Source organism: Necator americanus, chromosome V (genome assembly GCF_031761385.1).
Source record: "Necator americanus strain Aroian chromosome V, whole genome shotgun sequence".
Classification (NCBI taxonomy): Eukaryota; Metazoa; Nematoda; class Chromadorea; order Rhabditida; family Ancylostomatidae; genus Necator; species Necator americanus.
Genome location: NC_087375.1, coordinates 16,281,335 through 16,300,981, shown reverse-complemented (window position 1 = coordinate 16,300,981; position 19,647 = coordinate 16,281,335). Strand labels below are relative to the sequence as shown.

Genomic DNA, 19,647 nt, shown 5'->3' with positions numbered 1-19,647 from the left:
ATTCCGAGAGATCGCAGTCCATTGCTCACGGTGGACAGCGAACAACTGAAGGGTCTGGAAAAGCATTGCAGCCTCAATTTCAGAATACAGTGCGCACGAAAATCACAGCGCCACTCACTAGTTTGACCATTTCTTATGTTTTGCTTGAACGATAGGGAAAAACTGCCAAACAGTTTGGAAAGCCCTCCAAAACTAACTAAGAAAACTTTGTTCTGAAGTTATATATCGCTACAAACAAGAGATATTCGGTCATTTAATTAAAACATTTGAAATGCAACCGTACAAGAAACATAGCGCCACCATTCAAAAATCAAGAATAGTAACATTAAAATGGAGAAGATTACTAAACAGTAAATAACGAATTGTTTCTCCTTTGTTTGAGACAACATCCAGGAGCAGACTAGGCATTGAATCGAAAGGATTTTTGAGAAATCTCCCAGGAATCGACTGCCAGGCATTGGGAATGGCCGTTTCGACCTCTTGAAGACCTCCTTACGGTGTAAATCTTTCCATGATTCCATGATGATAGATCTTCAGCTGACATAAATTGGAGAATTATCTTGCCGAAATTGGTATGAACATCCCGGATTTTGAGTCAAAAAGAGTCCCACAATGTCAGAACGCACAACCTTTTAGGACCGGTTAGTTGGGGCACGAAGTCACATTCGAATCGACTGGGAAAAGGTAGACGGCTTTTGTTTGTTTTCCAATTTCTATTTTTCATGTTAAGGTAATCTTCAGCGATGAAAGGAAGTTCAACCTCGATGGCCCTGATAGGCCCAAATAGGCGTTATTGGCATTATCCCTCAAAAATCCCATGTGCTGCTCTCTTTGCAACTTCGGTGGAGGACCCGTGATGGTGTTGGGTGTGTTTACCCTCCAGGAAGTGCTCGATTTGCACTTTACAACTTGCCACATAAATTCCAACGGATATTATTTTTAAAATTTTTCTCTATTATTTAAGGAAAACATGAAAAGGTCAAACTAGCTGGTGACGCTATGATTTTTGGCGCACTATAGGTAGATACAACGTGTGCCTACGGTATTTGCAAATCTACTGAGGGATAGAGATCGCCAAGGTTCGTTTTGTTTTTAGTCCTGTGTTTTTAGATACATGAGCACACGAGAAAGGTTGCTTGTCATTGTTTTTCGAAAGAAACTCGTTCGTGACAGCAATATTTCTAACTGAAAGTGCATGTTTGCAGATTAGATACGGACGTTTCCCTGCACCGGGTGTTCATTATGCAGCTGCTAGTTTCAAACTAAAGTACAGTTTTTGAAAGCAATTTTTCTCCCTAGCAATTTTAAGTATTCAAGTCATGCAAATGCCCTTTAGGAACGTTTAAATGTCAATGTCAAATTAAGTTATTTTCAGGCGATGTTGCGATTGATTTGCAACCACTTGAACTGTCCCACTTCTCACCAGAATGGATCAAATAATTCTCTGAATCTCTTATGGACTGATGACACCATGTAGACATCTTATAAGAAGTTTTTTTTTCAGAAATATTTATTTTGTCACATGGAAAAGATTACATTTGAAAAGATTCACATACATGCTATGTACTATCAGGAATATTTCAAGTTCATTTCAAGCCATGAAAAGTGAAATTTTCAGGACAACAACTTTCCCGCAAAGGGGAGAGGTCTTCAAACACACACCTCAAACATGCAAGTATATGTACTAGTGTTAAACGGGAATGTAAATGCAGACCAAAAAGGAATGCGTAGCAAAATCACTCCATTCTCTAGAAACGGGCGGTCCCCAGCCCACAGGCCGTCCGTTCTCGCGCACAGATATCAAGGGCACAACACTTCCAGAACGTAGGAAAATGCGGGATCACTGAGGCTACGAGATTCAAAGGAGCAACCAATTAACGAATATCAACACCAGGAAATGTTTATCGTTCTGACATCATCTTCACAAATTCTTCATAGTCGATTTCACCGTCTCCTGAAAATGAAAGCTTTTTTTTGAATCTGAATGATTTTTTATCGTCAAAACCAGAGGGTGGGATAAGAATGAAACCTTTCGACATGAAGAAGCAAAAAAAAAAGAATCTCTAAACGTTGTTCACGCTACCTTTATAATAACTATTCAAACGCTTCTCTTCAATAATCTCTTTTCAAGTTCATTTCCCATATAAAAAAGTGCAATCAGGGTCCAAAAAAAACCGCGCTGGAAGAAGTTGAAGACAGTGCTTCTCTTTCCTCATTCCAGTATGCAGACAGTTCAGGAAGACCCATAACAGCGCGATTTCAATTTCTCAAACAGAATTTGCAACTTTGTTTGACGTTAGGAGAAATGAAGGAAACAACTCCTACCTCCTCCTGAACTGCTGCAATTTGAAAACAGCTAAGAAGAGAAATGAAATTAACGGGTGAACAGATGTTGTTGTGTTGATAGCTCCTCGAGAAACCGGTGGCTTCTCAACAAAATCGCTTGAAAACATTGCTCACGTTGGAAAAATTCAATTCGCAAGAATATCAGATCCCCCCAGAGCGAACCATTTGAAAAAGTAAGATGAAACTATTTGCACTCTCCTAGCTAGACCTATTATGTTCGATCCAAGACTTCCTTTGTCTTTTAGCTTCACTAACGCCAACTATCGATGTGCGTTCACATTCAGTTCTGTTATTTAGGTTAGGTACTATCAAGAGTTCTTCTGATCACCCAGTTTCCTACTACGCTTCACGTATCCACTAGAGGATGAAGCGGTTGGATTCAAGTACCCCCTGAGAAGAAATATAACAAGAATTCATCGAACTTTAGCGACGAAACGCTTGAGTGGTTTTTAGCGGTATCGAACCATCCGCATCTCAGAATTACCGTTCATCTCTTACTGCTTTACCTATTTGTTTATATCAACTTGTAGCTGTACACTAACTAATACTTTTTTGCAACAAATTCAGAAGATCACAATTTTTTCATGCCAGTTTTCGGGAATTCTTACTGATTCTTCTTCCAGTAACTCACCGTCAACATCAACTTCTCGAATCATCTCATCTACTTCCTCCTCGGAAAATTGCATGCCCATGTGCACCTAAAACGAACATGTAATATTGTATTTATAAGAAATACAAAACGCTATCTACAGTACATTTCATTTACAATTTTACATAATCGCATTGCCTTCCACGCGTTTACATTTATAGAACCTTCATCAAAGGCAGCGTGTCATGAAATTGAAGAAATACGGGAACCTCAAGAAAGACGTAGAGTCGTAGACTGTAGAATCGGCTCCGCTCATCTTTTCCTAATCGTCGTAAAAAATGGCGTTGAATACGCCGTTCTTCCCTACGAAATCAGCTACAACGCGCTGCTTCTGTAAACGAGCGGTCTCCTCGCCAGCGTATTTAAGAAAAACAAATGAGTGCTGAGTGGACCGAAACGTGTACAACGCTCCTCTACAATGGTGCCGGGAACTAAAGCCGTTCCTACGTCGCTTCAATTCTTACGATTTTTTTCCCTACGATTCCTTCTTAAGATGAATAGGGGAATTTGAGAGGGGCCGTGCTCGTTTCCGCAAGCTAAATTCGACCTCTACGATCTCTCTTCGGTTTCCATAATACGTCAATATCGTGATACGTTGCCTTTGAATCTGTTATCTTCTGATGTGACTGTGACTGTGTGACTTAGCATACGCCTACTAATGAACGCGAACTGCAGCAGAAGAATACTTTTTCCAGGAGAATGTCACAACAGCTGCACGATAACAATCTGAAATGACGCCGTTTTCAAACTGCCTACTCCTCGATCGCTTCCCTCTGCTTTAGAAAAAAAACCATTCTTGGTTCTTTGTGACCGAAATTCTTTTTCAATTCGTTTCCCTTTGGTTCTTTCACGCAAACTTGGCTGGTTACAGTACAAATACAAATAACCCCGCAGAACAACCCTGACGCATCAGATCCTCTTCGTTTTCACTACACATCTTTCCTCGGGAGACAAAGCCCGCGGCTAATGCCCTACGGGTTGTTTTGAGATTATTTTTATAAATTGAATTTCCACGGCCTCACACTCGTACGTTAATCCTATTTCCCGTCGTCGGATCATTCAAATGCAACCACATTTAAAGTAGTTGACAATCCTTACATACTCTTTGTTGACAGCACATTTAGTGTGCGAGAACATTTCGGAAATTGCCGCTTGTAGCATGACTGAAAAATTAGAGATAACTAACCATCACCTTTTCTCCCTCCTCTCCTTTCTCCTTTTTTTTTTTTTCCCCGTGGGGGGGGGGCTTTTTTTTTTTTTTTTTTCCTTTTCCCCGGCCGGGTGGCGCTGGTTGTTTCTCCTTTTTTGGGGGGGGGAAACGATTTTTTTTTTTTTTTTTTTTTTTTTTTTAATTAAAAATTCTGTCGGGGGGGTGCTTTTTTTTTTTTTTTTTTTTTTTTTATCCCGGTCCCTCCCGTCGCTCCTCGTCCTGTTCTTTTTTTTGTCGTTAAAGCGCTTCCCGCGTCCTTTTTTTTTTTTTTTTTTTTTGGCAGGCGGGGGTGTCTTTTTTTTTTTTTTTCGTAGTTGGAGATTAATTCCTTTCCCTTCCTTTCTTTTGAGAAAGATGCGTCTCTTCATCACTCTCTCAATTGCGCGTTCAATGACGCTCACCGCGTTTTCTTCCTGCTTGCGAAGTGCCCAGGTTTCTGAGGCATAGGTCAAAGCAGGAAGTACGGTGGTGTTGAAGAGGTGAGCACGGAGCCGGGTGTTCTTGGTCTTCTTCACTACGTCCTCGATGCTCTTGTACGCTCCCCAAGCCGCTCTTCTCCTCCTGCCCAGCTCGGGGGCCAGGTCGTTCATCATGTTCAATTCCCGACCCAGATAGACGTAGCTGGTGCATTCGGATATGTTCGTTCCGTTGAGCGTGAATGGGGCATCCGAGATCCATCCGTTCCGCATGAACATCGTCTTTTGAAGATTCAGCTCAAGACCGATGCATCCACATGTTTCGGCGAATTCGGTCAGCATTCGTTCCGCTTGGCTGATGCTAGGTGTTATCAGTACGATGTCATCAGCAAAGCGCAAATGGTGTAGCTGCCGACCATCGATCTTCACTCCCATGTCGTCCCATTCCAACTTTCGCATTGCGTTCTCGAGGGTGGCTGTGAATATTTTGGGTGAGATTGTATCACCCTGTCGAACCCCCCTCTTCACGTCAATGATGATATTCTTGTAGAATGGCGAGATTCCGGTCGTGAAGTTACTGTACAACTCTCGAAGCACCTTTATGTACTGAGTGGGAACGCCTTGGTTGTCCAAGGCTTCCACGACCGCTTCCGTCTCAACTGAGTCAAAGGCCTTCTTCAAGTCGATGAAAGTGAGACAGAGCGGCATCTTGTACTCTCGTGATACCTCGATGAGTCTCGAAACAGTGTGAATATGGTCGATCGTGCTGAATCCTTTTCGAAACCCTGCTTGCTCGCATGGTTGTCCTTCATCCAAGACCTTTTCAATCCTATTAAGGATCACTCTTGTGAAGAGCTTGTAGATGACGGACAGTAAGCAGATTGGGCGATAGTTGCCGATGTCATGTGGATCTCCCTTTTTATACAACAACACGGTCTTGCTGGTCTTCCACTGTTTAGGAACCTTGCATTCCGACAGATAACGTGTAAAGAGCCTCGCCAGGGTGTTGATGAGTACTGGCGGAAGGCTCTTCAGGTGTTCTGGTCTTATTCTGTCGGGACCGGCTGCTGTACGATTTCTCACCGACATGATAGCATGTCGTATTTCGGACGGGAGAACCGCTGGAATGACATGTCCATCTTCCCTCAGATGGTGAGGAGGCAAGTGGGCACGGCTGTCGAAGAGATCAGAGTAGAAGTCGTAGATGATTTTCTCCATTCCCCTTCTCGATGCAATGGTTGTTCCCTTCGGGTTCCGGAGAGCTGTCATCCTTGTCTTGCGACTGGCGAAGTCTCGGCGGGCATAGCGGATGGTTTTTCCCGCCTCTGCTGCTTCAGCCAGCACTTCTGCTCTTCTCTCTTTAAGGTCTTTCTTTATCGCCTCTCTGCAAAGCCTTGCGAGCTCGGACGTGAGCTCTTGGTTCCCTGCGGCTCGTGCTGCTCCACGCTGGCGTATCAGCTCAAGAGTTTCAAGAGACAGGCGTCTCTTGGTTGTTTTAATACTCTCAGCCTTCTTCGCGCAGTCATGAAGGTGTTTGACAAGCCGGTCGTATTCCTCGTCGATGTTGTCCATTGCGGAATCTTCCCAAAAGCCGGCTAACGTAGCGAAGAGATCCCAGTTGATGGTAGTTCTGGGATTTCTCTTGCTGAACTTGGCGGCTTTCTCTGCTCTCCGCGTGAAAGAAAATCTTCCTCGGAGGAGGCGATGGTCCGATCCCGTATAGAACTTTGGTACAACAGCGACATCCGTCAGGCAGAACCTTTTATTGACGATGATGTGGTCTATCTCATTACGGTACCCTCCACCGGGTGACTCCCACGTCCAGCGTAGAGAGGAGGGCTTCTGGAATTGCGAGTTCCCATGGATGGTCTTAGTCGTCATGATGAACTCGGAAAGCCTCTCCCCCCTGGTCATTCCATTGTAGGCCGTGGGTCCCGATGTGAAGTTCCTCCGGCGTTCTTCTTGGGCCAACTTTGGCGTTGAAGTCGCCAATTATGACCTTGTAAAAGGCATGATCTTCTCGGTAGAACTTCTCCAGGTCCATATAGAAAGCTTCGACTTCTTCTTCTTCGTAGCTTGATGTTGGAGCGTAAGCGACGAAGATAGTCAAAGCCGGTGTGGGACCACATCTTCTCATCCGCAGACGTCCGATTCGGGTCGTGAGTTGTTCGAAAGAGTCGATGTTCTGTGCCATACTCGTGTTGACGAGGACGCCAACTCCACCAACACCTCTACTGTCGCATGTTCCTAAGAACAGTTCTTCTCCAGTTTCAAATACAGCGTTGAGAGAGTGACGTCGTCTCGTCTCGGTCAGTCCGATGACGTCGTACTTGATCTTCTTGGCTTGCACCATCAGATCTTCGATGGCCGCTTCCGATGCAAGCGTGCGTGCATTATAAGTACAGATCGTCATCCTAGTCCTTTTCCGTTTCGGTAGCCTACATGACTCCTGCAACCCCGTCCTACCTGGCGCTACCGTACCAGGCTTTCTACCGGAGTCAGGAGACTCTTTTCTATTACTGTTTTTTGCATGAAATTTAAAACCCACGGGCAGGTTGCAAGCCTCTAGTCCCATGGGTTTTTGGGAGAACTTCCGTTCTCCCAGAGTGGACATGTGGAGCTTATTTGTTGGAGGCGACTCCAAACCGCCTCCCTTGCACCTCCCAGTCAATTGATTGCAGGCTTTTGGCCGGACCGACGTGCGGGATACAATGATTTTACGAGTCAGTCCTGGCACAGCAGAAGCAGGGAGTCCATCCCCTGAATCCACCTGCGTCTCTGGGCAAGCACAAGGTCGCTTTTGGTCCGCGGTTAGCCCCCTATCCGCCACCTGGGGACGCGCCACGTAGCCTCGCGACTAACCGGCTGTGATCCCTCTAGTGAGGGAGATCCGTGTTTTCACTACACATCTTTCCTCGGGAGACAAAGCCCGCGGCTAATGCCCTACGGGTTGTTTTGAGATTATTTTTATAAATTGAATTTCCACGGCCTCACACTCGTACGTTAATCCTATTTCCCGTCGTCGGATCATTCAAATGCAACCACATTTAAAGTAGTTGACAATCCTTACATACTCTTTGTTGACAGCACATTTAGTGTGCGAGAACATTTCGGAAATTGCCGCTTGTAGCATGACTGAAAAATTAGAGATAACTAACCATAAAGTATCGAAACTCCTGGGCAGTGATCACACCGTTTCCATCTTTGTCGAATACACGGAATGCTTCACGGATCATTTCAGAGTCGGTTTCCTTAATTGAACAGGTAATAATTGATTTCGAACACATATTCGCTAGCATTCAAATATGCATGTAACGTAGTGATGTCCGGAAGAAGGCGGGAAATTTCATTCAGGAAAATAAAAAAAGTCCAGATTTTGCATTTATAGCGAATTTGGGTTAAGAAGGAAGAGATAAAGTGGTGGAGAGAGGAGAAGTATTGTTCTTTGTGGGGTTTAGCGGAATTTATGAGAGATAAATCACAACACGTCGAGCTGTAGACACTTGGCAAATTTCCTCCATTGATATTTTTCAGAAAACTACCGAATTCTCACCTTCATCATTCTCTTCATCATAACGCAAAATTCGGGGAACTCAATTTGTCCATTACCATCCAAGTCAACTTCATTGATCATTTCTTGAATTTCCTGGAAAAGAAACAACATGCCAAAGGAAACTTTGCTTGAAGCATTCAAGAATTGTAAAAATTACACTGTTTGGCGTGGAAGAAAACAAATGATTGATCTTTTCTAGCAACTAATATAATGCAAGTGCACACAGAAACTGATTAGTGTGACGATTTATTCTTACTTACTTTGATAAGTAAATACATTACTTTAGACTTCTACTTTATCATCGCGTCAGGAAGAAAAAAGTTTTAAACAATTTTGAAAAACTGGGTTTGAGGAGGAGGTTCCCTGCATTTTTGGCGAGGAAACCAAGAACAAATGACGCAAAATAGTTGTTAAGAACATTTCAATGCAGTTGTTGTTAGCTTAAGACCTGATGTGTGTTTTCAGTTTCATTAACTCAAAATGTTCCCAATGGACTACGTTCTCAAGCTAATCTCTGCACTGCTGATTGCTGTTTTGAAGAAAGCTGTGGAGCTGATCCAGAAAATTCACTTCCTTCTCCATTTTTGAACGTGATCAGTAGACAACACGATCCTAATAAATAGCGCATTGATGGACGCGTAACCAAATATTGGATTTAATTTTGAAAGAACGAGCATAACCGGTGCCAAATGATGCAACGGACGCCCCACTTGGCCGTACGATTGTCTTTGCTCTGATCTGCCCAATGCAAAAACATCGCGTTCATTCGGTCAAAGCCAGAAGGGATCCACTACAATTTTGATTGACAGATGGTTTTTGAGCGGTTTTTGTTGTGCAACTGTGGTTTTTGGAGTACCGTATACAACGTATGTGGCTGCAGAACTTGTACATGCAGGCCTCCACTCCAACCCCATCATTTCATTCCAACATATCTTTGCTTATCTCTAGTAGATAGCTCAAGAACGGTGAAGATCCTGTTTCGACAGCACGTGACCAAGAAAGAGATCTTTTCCAATCTACTTCCTGCTGGTACGGTAGCTAATACTGGCAAGGTCGTCATGTGTTTCTCCGTGTGCGGATGTGACATCCATCCGTAGTTGCGGCTGTTCTCGACACATTCCTTGCATAGTTCTGCGCTTTTCAAAGCATCGATGTCGACCGATCTACCTCAGGCTTTCCTGCCTTCTTTGTTTTTGTAATGAATTAAGAGACTGTTTTTTTAAAGAAGCAGATGATTGCAGCGTTGTGTCATCCGGCTGATTAGTGCGAACACGTGAAAGGAAGTAAGAACTGCGCTGGAAAATCGCTAGAAGTTAACTGAAGAGTTGCACGAACGGAACTATCGAGATCATACATAATATGCAGAAGAGGAGCTGGTATCGGAGGAAGTTAGCCTCCGATGCCACCCCCTTATTGAGCATATTATTTAGGATTTCGATGGTTTGCAAGAACACAGCAAAGACATTGGATACACCCAACAAATAGGAAAATAAGATAGATAGGTAAACCCAGACTCAGAGAGTTAACTCATTACAAATGTGCAAATAATAGAGTCCGTAGTGCTAATCACTTTGGTGCGATCGCCAGTAGTCAGCAAAATGCAAACCATATCATTTTGATGAGTTTATCGATTAAGAACGGAGAGTAAGAAAGTTCTTCCTGAAGTTGATTTTTCAAAACCTAAAAAGTAGTTATTTCAGTCCTAATTTGAACAGTATTCTTTGAAAACTCTGTCTTACTATGCTATGCCTTACTTCTTGCCTTTCAACTAGAAATCTTGCAACTCGCTAAATAAATAAAAAAACAAATAAATAAAATCAATGACTCCTACTCTATTGCCTGAAGTATGCTTTACATTTACTTTTCAACAAGAAAACTGCCAATCGACAAATGCCACTCCAGTCCTAGTGTAGTTTTAAAACTACAACTGTTGAAAACTGTTCCTCGGCTCTGGAGAACTTCTTGTGCAAATCACGTAAACGTCAATCACATGCAAAGCAAATGCCACGTAACAAAGAAAGGAAAGAAAACGCCAGAAAAACACGACTAAGTTGCGGTTGCGGGCTAGCGCTACCGAATTTCACCCTGTTGTGCTGTTTGTTTGCTAGCGTACAATCAACAGCAGCGGTTTCTAACCAACAACCATTCAGAACGACGTCGTTTTTCCTACGCCTCACGCTCAGCGTAATCAAAGTGTTGCGCTAACGTCACGGTACGGTTAAACTCAACTACCGTACCTGCTCCGTTGGATTTTGCCCTAAAGATCGCATAGCAATGCCCAGTTCCTTGGTTGAAATCGTTCCGTTGCCGTCTTTGTCAAACATCATGAATGCCTCTCGGAATTCATCGACTTCTTCCGGAGTGAGCTGAATAATTGAAAGGATAGGATGACTCAGAACCATTTCAAGATGTCAATATTTACAGATTATGACATGCAAGCAACCATTTGTGGAAGATACAGCAAAAATACACAAATAAATAGGAAATCCTGTTAAACCCTTGGCACCGTAAGTTTAGGAAACCGTAGTTTTTTTCAAGAAGTGGGGAAAGAAGAGACATGTCAGCAGAATTTACAGGCAGTTTGCATCCTGATCACCAGATTCCTTCATAATAACAGCACTTTACTACCCTTGAGGGGATGTTACTGAAATAGTTCTTCCTTATTGCCAAGTTTATTCAAAAGCTAGAAGAAAATTGTTTAAGTGGTCATTTTGTACTTTTTTAGTGATGAAAGAGATTCTACCTTGGGACTTTCTGCCTTCTGGTATTAAACTACAATTCCAAGTGTTTGAATTCAAAAATTCGTCACAACATCAGGAAAAGAAAAAAGAGGAAGCTATTTGCTATCTTTGACCCAGAATTTCAGTTCGTAGGAAGAACTTTCGCAGTTTCAATTTCGGTCTGCAGGCTCTAACAAGGTTAAAACAATCTTTTTTATTGAATTTCAGTCATCTACCGGTGGAGACAAACTAGAATTTTCATCAAATAAAGTATTGAAGAGGAACTCCTCATCTAATAATCTCCCTATACAATAAAGTATCTATTGGTATCCTGGAATATATGAATATTGTTATTTGTTTACCTGTTTGATGATGTCTTCGCTGAACTGCATCATTCTAGCGGTAGAATTCGCGGCGAGTGTCATCCTTTGTTCTAACTGAAATGAGAACGGAATCATTTTCAGAAATTCAAGCAAAGATGCACAAACGGCTAGGGGTTCGCACGCTCAGAGGTCTCCACGTCATAGAAAATTCCAGTTCAGCAGCTGTACCAACGACGCAAAAAACGGTTGGAAGCCTAGCATCACTTAACAGTAAGAGGTAACGTTAGAAGATGGCGGTAACCTGAGAGGTGCAGCTTCGGGGGAGGGGGGAGGCAGATTCTCGTCACGATTTGACAGATTTTTCGCATAGCGGGGTCAACTCGCTCCTACTCAACACCTGTTCAATGCAGCGCTAAAGCGTCTTTTTTGTCAACTACAACGGCTCTCCTCAGGGAATAAAATACGATAAACTTCCTATTAGTGTTGTGATGCCATAACTACTCAAATTGGTTCTCAAACTCATAGTCCGCCAGAGAAACCCGAACGGTCACATCGAAGTGGTTTATTAGCGCCACAAAACTAATAACGTCAAAGATCATCCGAGAAACTGATTGGAAAGAGCGAGAAATTACCTACACACATACATGCGTATGAAAATTGGATTGAAATTGCTGTGGGACAGTAAACGAACAAATGTCTGAAAATGAATTTTCTGGATTTTAAATGGAAATCTCTTCGCAGTCTTCAACCAGTAGATGCTTTGAGCAATGTGGATACACATTCGTTTACAGTACATACTTTTTATCGTCCCGTTATCTTCATTTTGCCCAGTCGAGTTCCCACTCAGTTTTTTTCTGGTTGCTTTCTAATTTTTTAGAGACAATATTTCTGATTTTCTCTTAAATTTCTTCATAAAAGTTACTGTTTGCTTCGGGAAAAAAGCTAATTAAGATCCTAGTCCACAATTTTAAATTTGTATGATTTTTAGTCCTAAAAAGTTATATCCACAAGTTGTCCACAGTTTATTAACGGGTCCAAAAACTCCATAGGTTTGAAGTAAAAAGTACTGTGCTTCGTGTAATACAAAACATGGAGTTTCTTGGTTTTCGTATCGAGCAGATTAATCTTAATTTGGCGACTTCTTTTACAACAGAATCGAATAAAAGCGATTACAGATGCTTCAACAAAAAATTGACTTTTCAAAATTTGACGAAGAGTGGGCATCTGCAGCGAAAAGCTATATAGAACAGTTATTTTTAATTTGGGCAATTTATCAGCTCGAAAAACACGCTTTTCTGAACAGTTCCTACTGCATTCTTCACTGAAGGCAGCACATCACGAGACTGGCGATCTTGGGATCTCCGTGGGTAAATTGGGTGAAGATCACGAGTATGAGCGCGACCCAGCTGAATGCTCCCTCATCGTCCTGAAAAACTGCGAGGCGACTTTTGTTCTCAGGACGTACACTGGAACACTCACCGGTTCGCCGTTTTTTCGGAATGGTTAAGGAGAATTGAACGCGGCCGCGCTTACACTTGCAATCTACACCCCGATCTCCATATTTGTCCGCAAAGGCTCCAACATCGTCAGTTTCGTGATCTACCTAATTTAAACCAGAGGATACTAGACACGTGTAAGAGTGTGATAAAAATCCAGTGCAGGACCCTCAAACTACATATATGTCAGAGATAAAAAAAGTAATAAAAATTGCATCGAGGCGTGAGGAAAATTAATGGAGAACATTAGCGGGATCTCTTCCATAAATCAAAACAGAGCTGGGGCTTATTGAATAACCAAGGCGCTGCATCAGTGTGGCGTGACAGGTCAGCATAGGATAGCATGTGTTGTCACCTCTGGAATCCCAGGCAACTGTCGTTTCCGAGGAGCTGCTCTCGAACACAAGCGAATGAGTACTGCTAAGTTTTCAAGCTGACTGAATGATAATAGGTTGTTTTTTTACGAACACAAAGTGTTGCCAGAACAGAATGCAATTAGTTCCTGATTCGCACACAGTCGACGCCGAATAGTTCAGCCAACTGGCCGCGACGTACTTAGCAGCGCACGAACATCCTTTGTTTGACAAAGGCTCCCTCTTCTCTTTTTCCTAGCCTACTTAAAAATGCACATTTCTGAAGGTTTTCTGCTGCGGTCTTCATTAGACTGGAAAAAAATTTATAAATGGTTTTGAGAGTGAAGTTTTCTACAACGGATCGCGCTTACGTGGTTGAACATTGGCGCCAACTATATCCATGAACACATGCCACGAGCAATTGTCACATATACAAAAGAATTCTAGGGACTTTAGGTAAGAAATATCGATATTCAACAGAGAAAATTGGTTATTCGTCTGGGACAACCTGAAACACTTGCATGAACCCAAAGGCATCATACAAATATCAAATATCAAATCTGACGTGGCACGGGCTTCTTAAGGGAGAGATGGAGTTGTGAATTGCGCGATCCGGGTGGTTCCGCTCGACTCCCCCTGTCCATCGTGAAAAAAGACGTGGGAACTACTTTACTTCCGACGAGGTACGTTAGAAAGAACCTCTAAGTACACGCTCCGGTCACCTCAGCAGTCTATGTATTAGTTTAACTTAAATGAGCTGATGAGGAGATCTCATCAACCTCCGACCGCTCCATGCCGCGCGTGCAGAAGAGTGGCGCCTCGCAAGTGAAATCCTCGTAAGAAACGGCTTCCACGCTGTTTTTTACGACAATTCGGGAGAGATGCGCAGAACCATCCCGGTTACCGCAACCTACAATCCCACCTCTAGTTTTCTTCTCGGAAACCTACACCACGTTATATTCGCGGTATGCTATATTAACTGCCAAACGCCGACCAAAAGAGTTTCGCAGGAATTCCGGCGAAATGCGGAATCACATGCATTTCAAAGAAAACAAACTGCAGCCGAAATCGAGAAAAAAGGACCGATGCCTTTAGTGCACTTCAAATATGCTGCCACAATATTTAAACATTCAAAGCTTTATTTTAATGCAAGCCTTTTCCATCTTGGGAATGACGTGAAATGAGGTCAGGTGGAATATCTGAGTTACCGTACTCCGTGGCGTTCCGTTTCCCTTCTTCTTTAAACTATTTTAGTCTAAATTCCTTCTTTTGTGCAAATTTGCGCGTTTTTGGAAATGTTAGAAAATAGATAGCGTTTTAAGCAGTAAAATTGTTAGGTAATTAGAATAGAGCACGCACTCAAATCAAAAGAAATAAAATGTATTATTTATTATTTGTTATTGTATTTAGTATTTGAAAACATTGACGTAGACCTGGCACTAAATTCGTCAGGTGGTAGTGGACTGTAAACTTCCGTTTGGAATCTAGTCGTGTGCACATCTTGCATTCTCATTCTCTGCATTGTCATGAATTTTTTCCTCCTTTTCTCTTCCTCCTCTCCCTGATAAGTAAGGGGGAGAGAATGTTTTTTTAGTTTACACGTCCATTCTTCTGTGTTCCTGCCAATCTAGCGCCTCCTAGGGAATATTAGTGATGTTAGGAGTACGTGCATTCTGAATAATGATGCCATTTTTGAAGTGTTCTTATTTCTGTGAAGTGCCAATAAGCAAAAGTTCCGCTGCTAACTACTCTTATTTTCTTTGAACACTGAATCTCACACGTTGCTTCCGTCAACTCGTAATTAGAATTCATAGCGCAATCGAGAAATTGCACGTGAATAGTGCATATTTACCACGCGCAGTCGAATACTGAGGTGAAAAATGTCCAAGCAATTTGATCTATAATGCTTTAAAGTATAAATCTGAGAAAAACACGTCTACGGCGTCATGAGACATTCTACACTACAAAATAAGGTCCCATGGTCGGAAACACTGCAATATGTTGCCAGTTTTGATAACCTCGCCTGTTGCATAAATTATAAACTACGCCATGCGATCTCACTACCAAAGTTCATTTTGAATACATCACTTCCTTCTGCAACTGCAGTAGTGATGGGAAAGTTACTAGAATTTCGCAAATTTACACAAACTCCAAATCCTTTTTGACCTATTTTAGACTCCAACAGCAAGAAGTGAAAGTCTTAATCACGACCCACCACTATTCATTTTTTCCCTTCAAGTTTCATTTTTTTTAATCCTGAAACTTGTGTCCTTGTTATTCCCAATGCCAAGAATTGTCCGTGAAAGCAATGCATTTTGCATACATCCCTGCATAAAATTAGCCTTTGCATTCTCCACATTCGTTTAAGGGACATCTGGGAAAAGAGCCAACTTCTTCGCAGCATTTACCAATTGTTGTTTTGTTGGAAGATTGGGGAAAGGAGAAAAGAGGGAATATTTCAAACTTTGGAGGACTATAGACTATCCTTGTTTTGGGAGTTTAAATCTAAATGCTAAACTAGAAATATAGCTGTACATAGAAGCTGAATACTACAGTAGCAAGTTGTCGGGTAACCACTATTTCCGTCATTTATCATCAATTTCTGTCTTTCTGAGCTGATTTGGAGATAACCTTACACCTGCTGGTGGCACAGACTCAACAGCCAGCTCAGGCACGCTCCATGGCCAATATTGTAAGCAGTCTATTTTTGGATTAACCCGTAGTAGTCCCGGATAAGGATGACTGTAATGCGATCAGCCGAACCATCATAGTTCTACGTATCCTTTTTATATTCGAAACACTCACCCTTCTCCTCGTGAGAGCTACACTAGAAGAGTGAACTCGAACCATCATGGACGCTGTCTGAGCAGGCACTTAGCCCTTCCGGGGCACGATAATTGATGAGGTTAGCAGCGGCGCGCTGTCGGGGAGGCAGCGGTTCAAATGGAGCCGGGGACGAACGGTCCAGATTCAAAACTGGAGCTGTCAGATTCGCCCGCACAGTGCAAACACAGTTGACAGTTTTGTCCGCGAAAGTAAGCATTTCAGTGAAATCTCAGTCCTTCATCTGGGACCATGTAATATTTTTGTGGTCTTTCCATTTAAAGAAAACATTCCGTGAGAACTCTGGGTCTTCATCCTCGATACCCTAGTTAGAAAACTAGGACATTGTGAAGAAACCAGATTTCCATCGTTGAGCAGCGAACTATGACGAGAGACTACGACGAATGACGGCTGACAGCTGTCATGGAAGAAAGTAACCTTCTCGAAGAAGAAAACATCCAGTGACTTCGAAACCGTGCTGACGTTTCCACTCGAACGAGAGACTTATAACATTCCATTTCCAGCACTCGCTAGAATTCTAGCATGTCGCTACTGAAGGTTTGCTGAATTGCAATTTCACTTCCAATTTCATAGTTCTTCAAAATCCAGTTAATTTTGGGACGAGCCAATTTCCCTTCTCTATTTGGACAAAATTGACCTCATTTTTTTTAATAGAAAAACCTAGATTTACTTTTGAACTGAAAATTCTAGGAACTAAGATAAAAACCGGCAATAATAACATAAAACTCAGTTATTGGAGTTTTTTCATTTATTTACTTATTCCATACTCCAAAACATGTTCGATGCATATATGGATGGAAGGACCTATTCTATCTTCTTCTCGATTCTGTTACTATTTGGTCTCCGATTCGAAACTGCGAAGAACTTACAAAGCGTTCTTATGGAAGAAGGCAGCTTCAGCACAGTGATATTCCCGGTATTTCAAAAAAGAGGGAAATTCCTAAGTAGCAGATCAGATTAAACGCTTTAGTAGCAGGAGCGGTACATCGTTGACTGGATGGAAACTCAATTCATGCATCTCTTCTGTTAGTTTGTCAAAAGACAACCAAAATATTTCTTCTCAACCCTCATCTTTGTTGATACTCACAAATGCAGCTATAATTGTTGTTTTCTCTCAGATTCTTTGAACTTTGTCACCTTCAATTTTTTTTTGTGGGCGAGAAAGAGGGGATTATTAGCACATGTCAAAAGTTAAAAATGTTCAGGTACCGATGATGGAGTGCACATGAGAAGTTCCTGGATGAACAGAGCTCAGATTACTACTGTGTATTTTTTTCGGCTGTTTTCCTGTCAAAGGAAGGTTTCTGGCGTTCGAGCTCTGAGTGGACGCGGCACTCAAAGTATTCGTGAAAAGTAGGGATTAGCAAGGCAAGAAGAGCTCCCTTGTACATCACAACACGTGAAACTTCCCCGCTACAAACAAGAAGTTGGTGAGTGATCGGAATTACTGAGGAGAACACTCCGCGAAGTGAAAGAGACGAAACGTTTCACAAAATGTCAGAAAAAAGATGGTGCTAAAGCATTTTTCAAACTGCGCTCATTAACAACCGAACAAAAAGTTTTGAAACGGTAATGTCTTTTGGAGTGAAAGCCAGCATTTGTTGCTTGAGGTTCTTGCAGATTTATTAATGTGACTTTTCACCAAGGATAGCATGCAAGTACACTTAGAATAAACATCAACAAGGTCTCCTCCTGAACTAGAGGACAACAAAATCAAACGTACATAGCTTTAGGGAGGATTTTCGATTCAACGTTCATCCCGCTAATACGTGGGATTCACCTTTGCATGTATCACAGCAAAACTGCCACAAAAGAATCAAGAACCTGCGGAAAGCCAGAAGAGGGCGCACGTAACTTAACAATAACTCGACAACTCTTTACACCTTTTGAGGTAAGGAAATGAACGGTGGCAAGATTTGTTATTCGGAAAGGTGTGAAGGGATGCTTCGGTCAAGTTAAGGACAGCGCACCACGAATCTGACGTGATGAGGGAAGGTACGGAAAAAGTTGGAGGTGGGGTTGTAGATTGCAGGATAAAGGGTGGTTCCGCTTATCTGTCCCTGATCGTCGTTAGAAACGGCGTGAGTACCACCTTGGTTGTTAAGAGCTGCGTTAGAAGCCTCCTCTATGCACACGTTCCGTTCCCCTTAGCACCCTATTCACTGGCTTTACTTGAATAGGCCGGTGAAGAGACCTCATTTATCTTCGACCGCTCGCACTTGCGGCGGCCCAACTGAAATCGTAAAAAAAAGTGGCGTCTTCTATGCCGTTTTTTATGACGGTTGGGAAAAAATGAGCGGAGCCACCCCTGAACCAGCAATCTATAAATCCATCCCCAGCTTTTCCCGCGGATTCTTTCACTACCTCAGATTCGTCATTCGTAGTAACTGCATTTAAGATTTCTGGGTGCACTTGAGGATTTCGATTGTTAGATGCACATGGATGTTTTACATTTTCACCTCCATTCCTAAAAAGTTTTGGAATTTTCCAAAAACGCTGTTTTCAAGTTGCAAACAGGAAGTTCTGCTCTGAGTGGATCTCATGGTTACACGGCTATTTTGGCGCAGAATTGTGAAACACTCAAAAGTGGTTCAAAGGTGGCCGTCATTTACTACGCAGGAATAGATCACAAGATCTCAGATAGCTCCAAATCGTCAGACATTAAAAACCTCTGATGAGAATTGCTGGCTTCTTCTCAAAAAGATTATTAGATGCGAGTGATTAACTTCTCGCGGACATGCAACTACTTAAATATTCTGAATTCCTACATCAAGCACCAATCTTCGACAGCCATTAATCAGTGAAGTCTAAGGGAAGATTTTTTACTGGGGAGCAAAACATTACTGTTTCGCTAGGATATTTGCACCACAAGACGACACCCACGTTTTATAACATATTTTCTCCTCGAAGGATGAGATAGCAGCTCTGCTCCAAAAAAAAATCGCGCGGCTTGTTTTCTCAAAGCATTTTTGTTTTATGATACATCGTTATTGTAAAAATTTTGTTGCTGCACTGAAGTCATCAACGAATATAATGGGCAATGAAATGAGGTGATAATATTGCAAGCTGCATCAATTTTGAGTCCGCAGACGAAAATTCAAAGCATCTGGAACGTGGCTTATACAAGAATGCAATAAGCAGTTGCTAGACTAGATACATGTGGATTACAGGTGGTTTGTGAGTTTTCGAAACCCAACCATTCTTAGACAAAACCAATCCTATTAAGTGCAAAGTCGACCGTAAAAACATTCCATGGGAAGATTAGCATTATGCACGATTGTTTAGAATTTTTTTTTAACTGATGACGCTTGCGAGAGAAAGAGATTTTTTCCTTTTCATTCCGAGTTATCTGGCTTTAAATAATGTTCGTGTTGAATCAGTTGATTAGCTGAATTTCAGATGAACGCAGGTTTATGCAAGCATGTAAAGCAGAACAGAAATAAACACATCAGAATAGGCACACATAACTCAGATGGGTTATCCATTCTTTTTTTTCTTTGTGAGATAATATCGACTCATTTGCACATTAATTCTATTGACTCTTGTTCTTGTCAGAATAACGACGCTGAAAACTGATCAGAAGAAAAGAATAATTTCAGAGATTTCAAAATTTAAAATGCTTTTGAACTAACGATCAAGACATGTTTCCATAATTTCAACTATAATACTTTCCAACTTCTCTAAAATAATGAATAGAAGTTTTGGTTGGGGTGTGTTTATAGAACATTAAAGGCATC

At 42.0% G+C, this 19,647-nt stretch overlaps 1 protein-coding gene across 2 annotated transcripts in view; it reads right to left on the bottom strand.

Annotated features, from left to right (window-relative positions):
- Positions 1 to 1,901: 1,901 nt before the first annotated feature.
- The window catches only part of RB195_014054 (uncharacterized protein), a gene marked incomplete at both ends in the record, with an annotated part of 36,322 nt that continues 18,576 nt past the window's right edge, over positions 1,902 to 19,647 (bottom strand). The window contains 9 exons of one of the 2 annotated variants that reach the window (XM_064204154.1): positions 1,902 to 1,954; positions 2,978 to 3,044; positions 4,607 to 6,463; positions 6,594 to 7,391; positions 7,780 to 7,872; positions 8,175 to 8,267; positions 10,412 to 10,540; positions 11,257 to 11,331; positions 15,872 to 15,919. In XM_064204154.1, coding sequence (XP_064060036.1) covers positions 1,902 to 1,954; positions 2,978 to 3,044; positions 4,607 to 6,463; positions 6,594 to 7,391; positions 7,780 to 7,872; positions 8,175 to 8,267; positions 10,412 to 10,540; positions 11,257 to 11,331; positions 15,872 to 15,919 — 3,213 coding nt within the window. Of the gene's footprint in view, positions 1,955 to 2,977; positions 3,045 to 4,606; positions 6,464 to 6,593; positions 7,452 to 7,779; positions 7,873 to 8,174; positions 8,268 to 10,411; positions 10,541 to 11,256; positions 11,332 to 15,871; positions 15,920 to 19,647 lie in introns of those variants that run through there. The other variant, XM_064204155.1, reaches the window with a different exon arrangement.